The sequence below is a fragment of the Seriola lalandi genome, unplaced genomic scaffold (assembly GCF_002814215.2).
Source record: "Seriola lalandi dorsalis isolate HSWRI2012SDOR001 ecotype SW California unplaced genomic scaffold, Sedor1 jcf7180002054448, whole genome shotgun sequence".
Classification (NCBI taxonomy): Eukaryota; Metazoa; Chordata; class Actinopteri; order Carangiformes; family Carangidae; genus Seriola; species Seriola lalandi.
In genome coordinates, this window is record NW_019525001.1 from 336,313 (window position 1) to 353,459 (window position 17,147).

Genomic DNA, 17,147 nt, shown 5'->3' on the forward strand with positions numbered 1-17,147 from the left:
GGGGGGGGGGGGCTGCTCTGTCTCAGTCTATATATATTTTATGATGCTGATACACACGACATCATCATACAGTCATTTTATATCTCTGTGTGAACATGATATCTCAGCAACACCTTCATAGAATTTCTTCAGATTTGGTACAAACATTCAGTTGGACTCAGGGATGAACTGAAGAGAATTTGGTCATTAAAGGTCAAAGGTCAAGGTCACTGTGACCTCACAAAACATGTTTTGGCCATAACTCAAGAATTTATAATTCAGACTAATTATGACACAATTTACAACAAATGGAAAAGGATCAAATGGAAAAGTGATGATATTTTATATGAAAAAGATCAACTTTATTGTGTCAATGTTTTCTAGCCATTATTCAGTGCAACTCAGGAAAGAGAGATTGTGACCGTATTTCACTTGTGTGTTGAGGTTTCTGGCACAGCTTCACCTGCGTCCAGTTTCCGTCCTGCTCAGTGCTTTGCAACATTGCCTGAAATGACCTAATTCAACCGGAGATCTTTTAAGGAGGCGATACCAACACTCTCAGAAATAACACCCGCCGAGTGAAACGGGCTTTGGCTCGATCACTCGGCTGCTGAAGCACTGAGAAAATCATTTGAATCCCTCCACTTCAGTAAAATGTTGCTGAAGTTTCAGTTTTGTTCAGACAATATTGCAAAGAAGCTTCAGAACCACTGGACAAGAGCCGAGTCCAAAGTCAGGAGCTGCATCCTTTTGGAGGCTGCATTTGAACACCGCGGTGCGACTGGACTGTCCCATCTCAAAGGCTCCTTCAAATGCGGCCCGAGAAATGCGTCCTCCTTTTCCTGGGCAACAAAGGCACCAAGGGGTGGATCCTTCATGGCCCAGCCTATCCCGAGATTCATTGCACGCCCAGCTAATTAAAATAATATGGCAGCAAACACCGACAGAGAGCTCAAGGATTACACTTTTAAATGCAAGTATTGGGTTTCAGCTGGTACAACTGTTACAACTGTTAAAATGAACGGCCTTAAAACCTTTTGTTCATATTGTCGAGGTTGCTAGGCGACAGGAGCCCGGCAACGGTACGTGTAGGCAAAACTGATGATGCAAAGTGAAAATCCTGCGTAGACCGTACAGTCTCATTCCGGTTCGCCTCGGCGAAAGGCCGCACCTGCGTAGGCTGCGTCCTCCGAAGGATGCGGCCCCTGAATTGGGACACAGCACAGAACATCACATCATGGTGCCCAGTTTAAATACTTGTACATATAAAGATCTAGAGTCTAACACTGTGGCAGAAGTTAAAATAAACAAACATAATCACGAGGACACATCTGCAAAAGAAGTGACTGAAGGGTTGATAAGAATCTTGTTTCATATTCATTCGAACACACACATACTTCCTGAAGAATAATGGTGTTCTAGTGCTGTTATCATCATACATCAGTATCAGAGGCGTGTCTGTTTGATATGGAAACTGCTGCTGGAGCACTGTCATTACACACAGGCAGGGCTGCTGGCTGCCTGTAATGTCACCTTTTACCACGGCACCACATGCATGAATGGCTCTTTTCTCACCAAGCACACTGCAGAACTGTAGCGCTGGGCTCCACTGAAACACAAACACACACACTAAAAGGCTTGACATTTGCCTGTTGTTCATCAGTGGCTGGGGCTGGTCGCGGTGGGTCTTCCCAGAGGTTTGAGGTTTCTTTCCTCAGAGATGTTAACTACACCACAGTTACTAGCACCTGCCAGTGGGATCAGTGTGTTCTTAAAAGTGTGCAGAGCGCCACCTAGAGGTTGGGTGTACAATAAAGCAGGAAGATGACTTTAAATAAGAGCCTTATTTCATTCAACACAGCCTCCAAATGATGGGCTGTTACCAGCCTAACACTTTTAGATAAAATGAACATAAATATTCTGCTGCTCTTCACTTTTACCGTCTCTTTCTTCAACGCTCACACTGTGGTCACTGAACTGAAAAAAGTCAGTGTGAGTCAGACTGAGTAGCAGCTCTGTGAGTTGTTATTGTCAACTGGTAATACTGAAGAAAAGTGACAAGTAGCTTCCTGGAAGGTTAGAAAGTTTGTTCTTTCATTTAAGAGCTCAGCAATTAATTTTAATATTATTGAAATTTCAATATAGCCAAGTGCAATATCCAAATCGCAGGAGCTGCAGTTTTTTTTTAAATTTTGTTAACAAGGGTAAAATGTGTCACGATGGACCATAAATGAAGCGTTGCGGTGCAACAGAGATGCCCCAGCCTACAAATCATATTCTCCAGATGTAAAGGAGCATGTGCGTTTGGTACAATCCCCAACAAAGCCTCTGAGGAGACCCCGGGGGAAGACCCAGAGGTTGCCGGAGGGATTACATATCCCACCTGGCCTGCAGACGCCTCGAGATCCCCCAGTTGGGAAGTGTTGCTGTGGAGAGGTATGTCTGGAATACACTGCTTAGCCTGCTGCCACAGCGACTCGACCCTGGATAAGTGGAAGAGGATGGATGGATGGATGGATGGATGGATGGATGGATGGAAACATGAAAACCATATCAGACATTTTCTCATCCAATGCACTGGATTTAAAAAAAAAAAAAAAGACCCTCAATTTGTCTCCGTTTGTTCTCCGACCTCACAGGTACGTATTCATATCGTCTGGTTAAAGCCGGGTCGAGGCCGGTGCTTTCGTTTGACAGGCACTAACTCTGAGTAGGCTGCTCTCTGGATTGTCAGCAGGGGCCACGCTAATTAGACTTCATAGGGCTGTAATGGTGAGGAGGGGGGCAAGGATGGAGGAAGTGAGATGAGACGGGCTCGGAGCCCCCCGACGGGGGTCGAACAAATGAGTGTTTTTATCCAGACTGAGAGGAGAGGAGGAAAAATCACAGCACTTACAGGCTTCAGTAGGTTTGATCCTGTGCTGCCATATTCAGCAAATAAGACATGTGAGAGGATGTCTTTTGTTTGCATGTGCAGAGCGACTTCTGAGCACCAGCATCTAGAGATACTGTTCCAGAAAAAAGAAGAGAGGAGTGGAGAGGAGGTGAATGAGATCAGGTCATGGTCTTTATAGAGGGGAGGAGGAGTCGAGGTGGGTTGAGGAGGTGGGAAGTCCCACAGTGATGCTCGACTCACTTTATTGATTGCTTAGAGCCAATTAAAGGACACAGTGGACAGAGATGAAAACATGCAAGTGTACACACACACACACACACTCACACACACACCCACACACACACACACAGAGCTCCCCCTTTGAGCCAGGTTTTATAGAGGCTTCAGGGATCTTCATTACTGTCACACACTCACTCTCCCAACAGGACTCACATCCGCTGCTTTGATGTGTGTGTGTATGTATGCGTGTGTGTGTGTGTGTGTATATGCTCTTGTTAGCTGTTACTCAAGTTGGTATTAGCTTCATGTTGGTTCTGTTTATGCACTCTGAAGTACATATATACGTCTGTATATTTACATAGGTTACACCTCCCATTGTCAGGTAGTTATCAGATTATTACATGTACTGAGGGAGCTGCTTGGTTGATTAATATTAAACCTTTCAATACTGTTATAACAATGAGTTTGTTGAAACAGTTTTACAGAGGTACTGAACTGCTGCAGTTGAATTGTGTTGCGTTTATACTTAGAGGTGTTTCTAATATTTAGTCTAACCTTGTTGGTAAAATATTCAAAGCATCGGCCCGAGCTGGTGACTCAGTCTGTCCTGGTGACTCAGAGTGCTTCCATCTGTCCGCTTTCCTCCACCTTTCTGGATCTGGGTCAACTCAACAAGCTCAACAAGGACTGGGTTATACTAGAAAACAAATCGCATCAGAAAACCAAAAGTGTTTGTAGCTGTTCCAGCTGAACGGCCTCAATTTTAAGGTGGAGTGAAAAGCCTGCCGTCACAGGGAGGGGCCAGATGTGATGCTGTTTAGATATGGAGGTAATGGTGCACATTTTCAGACAAATCCATCACAATGGCGTGTAAATATCAGATTTCCAGTCCACATAGTTCAGGGCCTGCCCCAAGGTCTTCTGATCGTGAATCATCTCAACATGAAGGAGCTGTCGTTCTCTACTCTCTGCGCTCCAAACAGGTCGAGCCCATCGACACCCTGAGATGGAAACTCATCTTGTGCCGCTTGTATCTGTGATCTCGGTCTTTAGGTCATTACCTAGAAACTCATGTCCACAGCTGAGGGATGAATGGCAGATTGAGTGGTAGATCAGGACCCGCCCCCCCCCCCCCCCCTTTTATGGAGTAAGGCCTGGAAGGGAAACGCCTGATGGCTCACGGCCACGCGGCCTGGTTGTGCTTATCCTGAAGGATTGGGTGTGGGTCCACAACTTGGAAGGCTGCACATGAGGGTCGACTGCATTGCCAATGGGGCGTCAGACAATTGTTGGGGGGTATTGGCATGTTATAATGATATTATCTTGATAATAAACTTTATTTATACAGCTCTTTTCTTAGCAGTGTTACTAAAGAAATAAAAGCAGACAAGGCATATAAAACGAGAACATGCGCACATGTCGGCCCCAGGCTAAGAGCTGGTTGGACGTGGGCGTCCGCACACCTTTGTTCATACACTGAATCAGTATGTGGACTTTTTGCCATCATTTATTTTCAGAACTTTTATTTGTTCAAACTGGCATAAATTGATAAGATAGTTTAAATAAGAAAAAGTTTGATGTATTAAATCCAGATTTTCTTTAAATTCATCAATTTAATTAATTCATCTTTTAAAATGTTAAATGTCATAATGTAGTTGTGCCCACACAGTCCACCACACGAGATTATTTATTCAGGACATTTGTATATGAGTGTGTGACTGTAAAACAGCCGTTTCTTCTTTCTGCAACACGGGGATACCCTGAGTTTTTTTTTTTTTTTGTTGTTGTATGTTCCACTTCTTCATGAACTGTTGCGGGTAGTTGTGACTCATTTCTACAGAGTGAGCGAGTCAGGACTCAAACCACTCTCTCTCTCCCTCTCCCTGAAGACCTGGCTCGTACCTACAATACATGTTTGACTCATTAATTCTATTTTCCACCACCGTCGCCGGTTCAACTCTCCTCAGCTGCGCTCTCACTGGGACGGTGGAAAATCGCTTGTTTAAAAATCACTTTCATATGGTGCAGGGTGGGAAATCGGCAGCAGCTACCAGTCCGCTGCTGCTAAATTTAGCTGCAGTCGCCACCGAAGTTATAGGCCTATCTAAAAATACACAGAGTCGTCGAAGAAGGCTGCGAATTAAGGGATGAAGAGTGATGGTAGTCATCATCAGTCACTTGTTTACATGTCTTTTAACTGCCTTTCAAGGAGTTTGTTTTTAGCATGATGGAGATGATTGATGAAATTTCATCTCAGCGGACGGCAGTGATGTATAGCACTCACTGTGATTCATGCTGCTCATTATTCAATATCACCTCCTACATGCTGTTTAATTTGGCTTATCCAAAACATACATTAATAACATACTGCACATAAATGACTGTGTGGACAGATGTGAGCCACGGGGTATTTTCCAAAGCAGCTTTTATTTCCACCTTGCCACTTAAGTATCATTTGTAGTGGGGGTGGGCGTTCTGATGATCTTATATTATGGACGATCTGACTTTGGCATATGATCTACTTTTTCAAATGAATCATAAAGATCCTGTGATTAAAAGCTGCTTATTACACGATTTTAAAAGTTTAGTTACTGCAAACCAGCGATTGTTAACAGCTAAGCAGCTAGCTCGCCAACCGCAGCTGGCGACGTCAGCCCTCGTTCTGCTCCGCAGCCTCGGTGAACTTAGGCGTAGCACCACATGTACCAGTTCCTGTTCTACACCGGAGCAGAACAAGAACCACCGTCACCAGCTGCAGTCCAAGACGAAGGAGTCGCAGTCCGTCCGCCGCGATGAGAGACCTGTCTGCATGCAGGGAAACACGAGGCGAAGGGGAAGAATAGCGGCAATCGGACAAACATCTGAAAAACATGTGAAAGTGGCAGAAAGATAATAATCGCAAACCTCTGGTCAGGACTTTCAGAATAAAATCAAAAAGTGTTTGTGAGTTGTGGCTTTTGAGTTGAAGTGACAGGCTTTGTGTCCAGGCAAACTGGTGATTCGATCGTTTGGTTCTCAGTCAGATAGAAAGCTATAAGAGTGAGCCGGACCCTCAGTGTCAGTGTAGTTGGAGTCTTTGTTTTCCCTGGCCAGTTGTCTTGGTCATACATTCCCCTGCTCTGCTACAGCAGTGAACAGTGTGTCTATTCAGCCAGGTAAGGGTCCACCTGTTGGAAAGAACCAGCATGTTTGCTTTAGTGATTTTTACAAGAAACCTGAAGCTCTGCTGGATGAGAGAGAGAGAGAGAGAAGGAGAGAGAGAATTTCAGGTGGACATCATTCAAAGTGAAGGCAAATGGGGCGAGATAGAGACTCTATGGCTTATAATTAAAGCCAACATGTTTTTACTTGAAAGAGAAATTTTTATATTGCCCTAAACCAAGAGATTTCAGTTTTCTTGAAGCAACACACTCGTGTCTGTATTTATTGGAGCACATCAGTGAAGAAAAACAACACTGAAGGCTGCTCGATTTTATAAGTCCGATTTCCAAACAGATATCAGTGATGCTGCAGAGATGCATGGTTCATAAAGACCTGTGTGAATAGATGGTGGTAAGTTTGACTCAGGACTTGGATCAAGTTTGAAACTTTGTGTTTTAATTAAAGCCAGAACTAATTCTAGCCTAATTTTAGAGAAAGCTTTACTGGCGGATAAGTGGCAGATGAATCATTTATAAGTAATTGTGTGGGTGTGTGTTTGTTTTCCAGATGAAGAAGGAGCTGAGTGACAACGACTCCATCAGTCAGGAGGTCGTTGGTAACGCTCACATCGAAAACTACGCCTTAAAAATGTTCATCTACGCCGACAACGAGGACCGAGGAGGACGATTCCACAAGTAAGACACGCAGCTTCTTTTTTGATTCTAGTGTAGGTATATCTGTTTGAAGACCTCTTCTCCTATCCTTGTTTCCTTTCCTCTTCTGGTCTCCTCTCCTCTCATTTCTTCTCCTCCCCCCTTTTTTCTTCCCCTCTCCTATAATATCCTCCACTCATCTATACTGTCCCTCTGCTTTCCCTCCTTCCTCTTCTTATCTCCTCTCCCCTTCCTTCCTTCCTCTCATCATCTCCTGTACTCTCTCCTTTCCTTTCTTTCCTTCTGTCCTCCTCTTCTCTCCTCTCCACTCCCGTTCCCTCATCTCCTCTCTCTATTCCATCCTTTTTTCTTCATCTTTTTCTTCTTTCCCCTCTCTTTTCCTCTCCTCTCCTCTACTTTGTTATTCCTCTTCCTCTCCTCTCCTCTCCTTTCCTTCCTTACTCCTCTCCTCTCCTCTCCTCTGCATGCTGTTAGTTAATTAAACATGCTCCTAATTAGAAAACTCTTTAACTTTGCATGTCTCCTCCCTGCCAGCTAATCTTGTCACTGGAGTGATTACACAGCCAATGAGTCACATCAGGCTACATTTTATTATGATAGCTTTCAGCCGTACACACATACATGCACACACACACACACACACACACACACGCACAGTGTGTCATTATCCTTTCAACCTATTTGTCTCTTAGCAACAGGCGGTGAGTCGTGCGAAGCCTCTCGCACTGTGTGAGGCACTAGCTGTCTGTACTACATGTTTATTTCTTATGGTATATATCACTAAAACTCAGGAGATGTACTTTTGTCCATCTGTCAGGAGTAAAAGTGGAGGTACTGTGATGATGCTGTGTCACCAAGGGGACAGCTAGGCTTTGGTGATATCCAAAATTTGATCAATACAGTCCGGCCCAAATATCACGATATACTGTATGATATTTGATATAAAATATTATCGAATATCGGCCCAAACCTAGAGACAGCTGTTCTTTTTTTCATTTAATAGCAACCATCAGTGTTGGTTTCTTTTAACTATGATTGTGCTCTCAGATTGGTTTTTGTGCTCAAAACTACCCAAACCTCAACGGTGGCTGCGGCTGATCAGAAAACAGTTGAGGGACTCATTGTCCTGGTCGGACAGGTTTGGAAGACATTGACAAAGCTGTTGTCTTGCTGGCGTGTGAATCAGATGATTAAAATTCTGATACGGTATATATGATATGTCGAAAAACCTTTGGACCTATTGCATGCGTGCGCATCTCAGCGCACGGCTCGGTGCATGTATATGCGTGCGTGCGCCAACGGTGATGATGACTCAGCCGCTCCTCCCTCTCCTCAAACCACAATCATTTCATCTCTGTCCATGCACACCGCACTTTTCCATCCACGCTGGAGCTTTGACTTCACACCGAGATTCAAACAGGCTGCAATAAATACTGCAACAGAGATGATTTGATCCTGTTATGTAAGATGATACCAGCACCAGTAACCTACCAAAACAACATTGATGGGAAAGCCTGTGTAAATGCACACCAGTGGCTTTTAGTTTCAATTAACTTCTTCAAGCTCATTGGTCTTTCTTCGCTGAAGCAGTGGAAAGACAGATGGTGTGATATTCCCAGTCAAATGTCAATGAACGTGTAACTTTTATAAAATCCTCACAAAAAGACAGATGCAAGTGAATCAGCCATCCATGAGAAAAACAGAGCAGCTCCTCAAAAAATCAGTCGGTCTTTATTCTTTATGTTTAAGCTTCAACTGCTACAGAGTGTTATTGATTACAGCTGCTGGTTCTAATTATTTGGATATAGGCATTTATTTGAGACTTCATGGTGACTGAACAGACTTATTTCTTGTGTTAAGTAAACTAAGTTATATTTTCTATTAACATAATAGGAAAATGTTAATGGTAATTTACATATTTGGTCATAAATATATATTCTGAATTTATCAGTAAAATGTTCACAGACATGTTTTTTTTTCACCAAAACATCTGATGTTGCCGAACAATACCCTCTTGTTTTGACTCCAATATTATTAGACTGTGTTGTGGTTCTGTCTGTCTATAGACTCTAACAGCTCTGGGTTCACGTTAAGAAAGATCCTGATCTGGTTTAGTACAGAAGAGGTTCACAGTGACTTCAGACTGTTTATTTACATTTAACCAAAACCACCATGTTTCCTGAACCTTAACCAAAGTGGTTTTGTTGCCTAAACCACAAACGGGACTCTGGGTGTGAACCTGGTGTCTGTAACTACACAGCAGCTACTGAAATACCACGTGGAGACAACAAGAACTAGGGATAGAACTGATTATTTTGATTATTATCCCCATTATTTTCTTAATTAATTGATTAATCATTTGTTTGATAAAACATTAAAAAAGTGCCCATTACAGTTTATTTTCTAGACACCAAGGTGACGTATTCAGATGTCTTGTTTTGTCAGAGCGACAGCCCAGAAGCCAAAGATTTTTAGCTTACCATTATGAAAAACAGCAAATTGTCACATTTGAGAAGCTGGGACTGGTTATCCAAGAAAAGTTGAATCGAGGGCAACTGGACCCGTGACATCTCAAACATCTGCTTCTTTCTAGTATCTATTCTACAGTCAAGTCCAGTTGCCCTCGGTTCAACCTTTCTTGGGAAACCATGACCAGCAGGACTGAGAATCTGGAACTAGGAAATGTTTGGCAACTATTTTGTCATTTTTTTAAGATTTTTCAATTAACTTCCTCTCAGTTGAATAATCAGTAATCATTACAGCTCTGAAATCTGTAAGGAGAATATTTGGAATGTTATTTTGAACAGTTTGTGATATTTCTGTTCTGGAATATACTTGGTGTTTTTATCTGTGGTTTAACTTCATAGATATTTCTTTCTTGTGTTTTGGTGTTTTGGAAGCGGTTCAGTTTCCATTATTTTTATGGATGAATCAGTTGAACATGAATGAGAACTGTGATTGGTCACCACGGTCTGGTTGTCTTTGCTCCAACAAGTTCCTTCCATGGAAGTTTTAAAATTTGGCTTTGCCTGCTAAGGTGGTGCTTATTCAGGTCAGGAAACAACCTCAGACAGTGTGCTTGGCAACCTGTTGATTTAATGTGTGTGTATGTGCTTACAGGGGAGTATTTGATCTCAAATATTTGTGCGTAGGATATGTGATAAGAGTGTTTTTACAGGAATTCACTGAAAGCTGGCGTGACTGGGTGTGGTTTAAATCATGTAAACATTTTGGAGTGTTAATAATTTTCTCCGTCAGCACCTCCCTTTCCACAGAACTTGGTAATATTGTAGAAAGAGGGTCAAGGAGATACCAGAGAGGAAGTGTAAAGAGAGATATAGCTGCCAAGTAGGCCCAGTTTTTACAGAGAGAAAATTCTGTCCCAGATGTGATTGTTGATGTATCCGCCCAATTAACTCACCAGGAAACAAGGGAAGAAGTAGTTTCAAAATTCATTCAGATTTAATGTGATGATTTGAAGTGTTTGTGTAACCATTAATAAATCCATCAGTTTATGTAATTGGATAAGTTCAAGTAAAGGTCCCATATTTTCCTCTTCCGCTGTGTTTTATCTGAAGTGTTGATCCATCAGAAGATATATTTGTGGTTTTAAGAACCGAAAACCATCTCAGTGTAGTTTTACATCTCCTCTCTCAGGCTTCTCTCTGGTCTCTGAGCCTTTCTTCTGATTGGCTGGCTACTTTCTCAGTAACACAGGGCCAGGCCAACCATAGGTATCAGATTGTAGCCTGATACAGTTGCTTGGTAAAAGTCAACCGGTGAATGGGTAATGGAGATAGGCTGACAGCGCTGAAATCAGCTGGACGGACAGTCAAAGTCATACTAAAATGCTTTGATATTTCAGAAAATAAACTTTAGTCACTAGTGTCTAATATTGCTATCTTTGGGCCAGCTGTGCAGCGATATATTGGATTCCTGACACCTAAAGATTGAGCAGCGTTTCCTTGACAGTTTTCTTTCTTGTGGATGCTAGCTCAGTGACGGAATGACGGCTTGGTATTGTGTTGTTAATAAAGTTAAAAAAACAGCAGCAACAACAACAACAACAACAAAAGATTGGATGGTGGATGCGGGCATATAGTTGTGACATCACAAAGTCACAGAAGTCCTGACGGCTGGTTTTAAGGCTCAGTTCCTGAATACAGGCTGTGTGCATTTGTCTGTGGACTGAGGCTCTGATACTTTCACTGTCTTAATACAGAACCTAGATCTGCTTTATAATCAAACAACACATGGACAGAGACCTTTAGACTGTATGGGACCTTTTTCAAATGATTAGTCTCACTGGGAAATTCATGATTCTTAGATCTTCCTCCCGTCATTCCTCTTATCATCTGGAATATGATAAGTGGAATTTTAAGGGATGTTTTCCTGACAGGAAACATCTGGGAATGAAATAAATCTTCAAAGTAGAAAGAGTCTTTATGTGTATTTCATGAGGAAACACTACATCCTTCAAGAGGGAACCTTTGTTGCTCTTCCTCGTGTGTGTCTTTCTTTTCCTTTAGTTTGCTTATCTGAACTTTCCTTATCTAAAGATGCAGGGTGTTGCTCACATTGCAAAGCTCCAAGAAAAAGGTTTGTCACAACTGATGAGAAATGGAAAATAAAAAATAAAACCATCTTTTCAGTAAGAAAAACAAGATCAGTTTAGCGGAAAATTTGAAAAATAACTAAAGATTCTTCAGGACAGTTTCTCACATGAAAGTTTCTTTTGGGATAAACAGGGTACCGCAACAGGAAAGTTGGTTTCCCTCCCTGTCAGTAAGTGTGAGCAGCTGGTGGCAGGTTGTGTAGGATGAATGGATGCAGGCGACAGGTCCTCTGGACTTGTTTGCGATGTAAATAAGCGTTCAGAGGCTCTCTGTTTCCAGCAGGTATGTTAGACAGGATTGGGTAATATCTCTGTTCTGTTCAGGAGGGGGGGGCAAACAGCCTGTGGTTTTACAAGAAGCAGTGGTCTGCGCTAACAGGACCCAGGCCTCAGTGGTGTGTTATGTCACCCCCTGGACACACACACATACACACACACACAGAAACACACAAACTCAGCAAATTTACAGTCAAGAAACACATATGTACATGTAGACATACATACACACTCATAAATACTTCTACATGTATAAAACACACACTGGCACATGTCCTCATTCATTACACACACACCCACACACACACACACACACACACACACACACACATTGAGGCCCAGAGGTGAATGTTTATGGGAAAACTTTGGTGGAATAAGAAACTTCCTCCAACATATTGAGGCCACTGCTCAGTAGCTCACACACTGCACCACAAGGAACCCATTCATATTCCTTACTTTAAATGTGTGTGTGTGTGTGTGTTTCTGTCCGTGTCATGATGGGAAATCACCCCTAACCAAGTGCCGGTAAATCGGGGCTGTGGCTTATAGTTTAAAACCAGAAAATCACAGCCACCTACAACTGCAATATTTAAACTTATTTAACAAATCACTTCACATTTATTCAAGCAGCTATAATGTGCTGTTGGATAAAACTAGGTTATAAATCAATATAATTGGTATTTGATTTAATTATGAGATTGAATATGATGTGAGAATTGGTTATGGTAACGTTTTCCAGTATCTTCTCTGCATCCTTGTCTTCCCGCTCGTTACGGTTGTGTTGCAGTGATCAATACAATGAGCAGTAAACCATCACTTTACATAGAGTATCACCTAATGCAGAGGTTTCCAGATGTTCCAGATTTCTTTGCCACTGGATGCTTGCTTTGGATGGATTTGAGTTGTGACAGAAACATTTTAGTGTATAATCTCCGCTCTTCCAGGAGAATTTGTTGACGACCATGTTCATTTCAACCAGCCATGCCTAATGAGATAGTCTTTTGCTTCGCACGTCACGCTGCAGCCTGAAGTCACGGGGCGTAGTCAACGGCGCTCACGTCGTCTGTCACGTCTTGTCTGGACCGGCACTTTGATCTCATGCAAATGAGAGCGTTAAATCCAACAACCGAAACTCCTCGTCACGTTGGGAACTCGACAGCTCGATCAGCTGTTTGACGGCGCTGGCGGATCCGTGGAGATCACATTACAGTGAAGCAACTGCCCAGTCACACTGTCTGTTCACTTGTTAGTTTACCATGTGTGACAGGAAATTTTCCTGCTTTCACTGCACATAGAGTTTATCTTCACTAAATGTCAGGTTACATCACTTTCATGCAGGCACTTTTATTTTCTCATTCAAATTCAACTTTTTAAGAATGAACTCTGGTTAGATCATATATAAATTCTTTCTAAATTGAATTTCTAGAAAATATTATACATTCCACTGATCAAAAAATATGGTATATAAATATAAATATATGATATAAGCACTATTGTTATGGATATTAGTCTATTGTCTTTCTACAGATGCTTAAAGGAAACCAGTGTTTCTGTTTGCAGGCTTTTATCTATTTATCTGTCTGTATTTGTTAATAAATATGACTTATGAATATTCATAGCCACCGGTCACTGTCACTTGTGAGCCAATTTGTGTGTGTGTGTGTGTGTGTGTGTCTGTGTGTCTGTGTGTGTCTGTGTGTGCCCAGAATGGGATCACTCAACATTTAAGTACTGCCAACACACACACACACACACACATTCAGTATGTGTGGTTGAGGTCAGGTCCAGAACTATCAGCTGTAGAAACAGGACATCTCTGTGGTCTACCAGTGGAGGACAAACTGTGACTTGTGAGAAATTGGAAATAAAAGTTATTTTTTATTTTTTATTTTATCGTCCATTATATATGCAGAGCTGAGATTTGTGCTTCATAGCAAATGACTTTTATTTTGTATTAGATCTTAGATTTTGGGTTGCTCAGTATACTTTTGAGATGGTGAGACCTTTTGGCAAACTTTTACTACAGCGCCTGAGAAAAATGCAAGAATACTTTGGATGTTTGGCAAAAAAAAAACTAAACTAAAGGTCACTTTGTTTTCCTTCTCTCTTCTCCCTCTTTCACTTCCTCCCTTCTTATTTTCCTCTTCATTTCTAAACCCTCCTTTACTTCTATCTGTCATCCTCCTCCTCTGTTCTTCCCCCAGGAACATGATCAAGTCTTTCTACACAGCCAGTCTGCTGCTGGATGTCTTGTCTGTGTTTGGGGAGCTGTCAGAGGAGGTAAGATAAAGATCCTCACATGAATCTCAACTTTGATCTCTGTAAACTGTCTGAAAACTCTCATTAAAATGATCAACAAAGCCCCTGGAGAGACAAAAACCAATACAACATCTATCCTCTTTTCAAAGACTAAAAAGATTAAAAAGATTATGCATCTGTGCCTTTGAACAAATGACGTCACAAGAACCGATTCTTCAGTATCAAGTCGATGCCAAAATTCTGCGAAAAGGGGATAATACTTGTGGGAAATGTAGATACTGGAGATGTGACTCTTCCAGGAGTGATGAGGGCAGTATAGTAACCCTATACCCGTTGTAGACTAACATTAAACTGGAAGAGTGGGGTGGCAAGGTAAACAATAACATGTGGAATGGCAGCAGACAAGATTAATATAAAAAGACAATATAGAAAGAAACATGAATAAGATCTAAAAGCAGTAAAATAAAATATCAGATAATAAAAAATAAAAAAAAGAAATATTATAAGAAAATGTAAAAAACAGAGAGTGCAGACCACTGCCAAGGCCGGTGTCAAACAACATACACCTGACTTCAGAGACAAAAAATGCGATCCGGATTTGCCCCAAAATTTAATGGGTTCTTTCCTGGCCAATGAACCATCCCTCCACCAAGTTCAGTGCAAATCGGTTCTGTAGTTTTTGTGTAATCCTGCTGACAAAAACACAAACAAACAAACACGGACATGGGTGAAAACTGTTCAATATGAGAGAGATTAAAAATGCATTCATTCATTCATTCATTCATTCATTCATTCATTCATTCATTCATTCATTCATTAGCAATACCGCTTACGACAGCATGGCACGCAGCAGGTCTTTCTATACGTTGTGTCCCAGAAGCCATTAAAACATCAACAGGACACTTCTGACCGTACAGTTCGCTGTTGCAGTGAGTGAGGCCTGATGGACACAAACACACACACACACACACACACACACACACACACACACACACACACACACACTGATTCTACCATCAGACAATGAGTCCTCAGAGTGGCCGGTGGTGAGTGCTCTGCGGACTGACAGTCAGGAGTGATTGAGTTTCAGGCAGTAAAAAGAGGTTTTCAGCAGCTTCCCGCCTGAGCTGAGTGGAGTCAGTGATCAGGTGAGTTGGCACAGTTGTTATGTAATGCTGTCGACCATCAGGAACCATTATTCTCAGTGACAGCTTTCCCTCTGGACTGCACTGTGGCGTTGTGAGTAGTAAGCAGAAGAAACCAGGTTCAAACCCCCTATGTTGGCCTGAATTCACCCTACTGAGCAAGAAACTGAATCCCTGCATACCTTACTTTGTGCAGCTAACCTCTGACCTTCCTGTGAAGCAGAGGAAGATATCAGGGGATTTCCTTACACGGGTTAATTTCCCATTAATCCTTGTATTATCAGTACTCTCCTCATTGTCAGACATGCTGTCACAAGTCCTGACGGCAATCAAATTCTTTTAAGTTTACTGTCATTGAGGCAACTCTCAACTGTCTTAGAATCATCAGCAAGCAGCAACAAAAAGCAGGAGAAACAAGCTTGTAACGATGAATTGTAAGAATGAATGTTAAAGAAGACAGATCTGGGTAGCCCTGTCTCTTCAGAGTGGTTGTTTAAAACCCCTGAAGCCTTGATGACAGAGGCAGTACGAATTTTATGCTCCATTCACACAAACAGACCCGAACACTGGTGATGCAACAGGATGCCAGTCATTTGAACACATTGTTGCTCCATAGTCTGGACCTTGGAACTCTCGGACCTCTCTGTCAGAGAATCATCAGTTCTCGGGAGAAGCCTTGCTGCAATAATTTAAATTCTACCTGGTATAAATATGCTGGGTCCCTTTGTTAATTCAAGTCCCTCTTTCCTCTTAAAGGACCCATAACCCTGCCTGGGTTAAAGCCTTACAGAGGGCCGCTGTGTTACAGCAGAAAGCCATATCTGCATCGTTCTATCACCCAGGCTGTCGCAGCGCTGATCCCTGCAGACAATGACAGCGTTGACCATCTGTCTCACCGCCTACAGCTATGATAATTGCTGTCCACCCAGTGAGCCTGACAGTGACAGTGTCAGACCATACCTTCTACATTCATAAGTTTATCATCCGTTTGTGTTACAGGGAGCAGCTGTTCATGTTCAACTTGACTCATAGCTCTTTACAGGAGACTGAAGGCATAAAAAAAGGTGGCTGTAAAACCTAAAGCTAGACTGTCCAGATTTCTTCAAATATACTCAAAGATTGTGGGTCAAACACCCCAAACCAATCGAATTACAGCATTCCTTGTTGTGTTGTATGTATGTATGTATGGTAAAAACTACTAATAAATAAACCAAAGAAGCAAAACTGATTGACACAGACAGTCAAGTCAGTATCCAACAGCCCTGTATCAAGTATTTGCTTTACAATCTGTACGGCATATGGCACCTTCTGTGCTTGGACCCTCAAATTGGACAAGGTAAAACTCTCCTAAAACACTAACAGTAATAAATGGAAGAGACCGCAGAAAGAGCCCTCGTCCAGGATGGACAGGGTCACTTATCACTGTCAGATTTTAAAAAAAACTTTCCTATAGCCTCAAAAATCCAGTATTGGTCAGGCTATAGTATAAACCATCAAGGGCAGGGATGAGCTTGAGCCAACATGCAATTGGGTTGCTCATTGGGATATGTGGTTTCAATCTTTTTTTCTTGAGGTGGTGTTCTTACTTTTTGTATATTGTATTTAATCACTTATTACAGTATTACTGTCTGTACTGTCAGGATTCTTGTAACCCTAACACTTCCATTCTGTTCTATTTAATTGGTGTGCAGAAGTTTTTTCATTTTCTTCCTAAATTGTTTTAATTCTGCATTTTAAAGAATCCATCATCCACTCTTTATGTTTTAATAATAATAATAACTTAACTTAACCCATTCATACCGGATGCTGCGCAGCGCCACTCCTGCCGGTTGCTGTGTAGCGAGGCATTGAGTCTCCTGCTGGCTGCTGTGTAGCGCAGCATTGTTGATTCCTCGTCATTTTCATGATATATTTATACATATTTTACATATTTATATGCTGCA

At 41.9% G+C, this 17,147-nt stretch overlaps 1 protein-coding gene across 3 annotated transcripts in view; it reads left to right on the forward strand.

Moving 5' to 3' along the window:
- Positions 1-17,147, forward strand: part of vta1 (vesicle (multivesicular body) trafficking 1) — a 65,297-nt gene that overhangs the window by 15,880 nt on the left and 32,270 nt on the right. For all 3 annotated transcript variants that reach the window (XM_023411085.2, XM_023411086.2, XM_023411084.2), the window contains exons 3-4: positions 6,803-6,930; positions 14,005-14,080. In XM_023411085.2, coding sequence (XP_023266853.1) covers positions 6,803-6,930; positions 14,005-14,080 — 204 coding nt within the window. The remainder of the gene's footprint in view (positions 1-6,802; positions 6,931-14,004; positions 14,081-17,147) is intronic.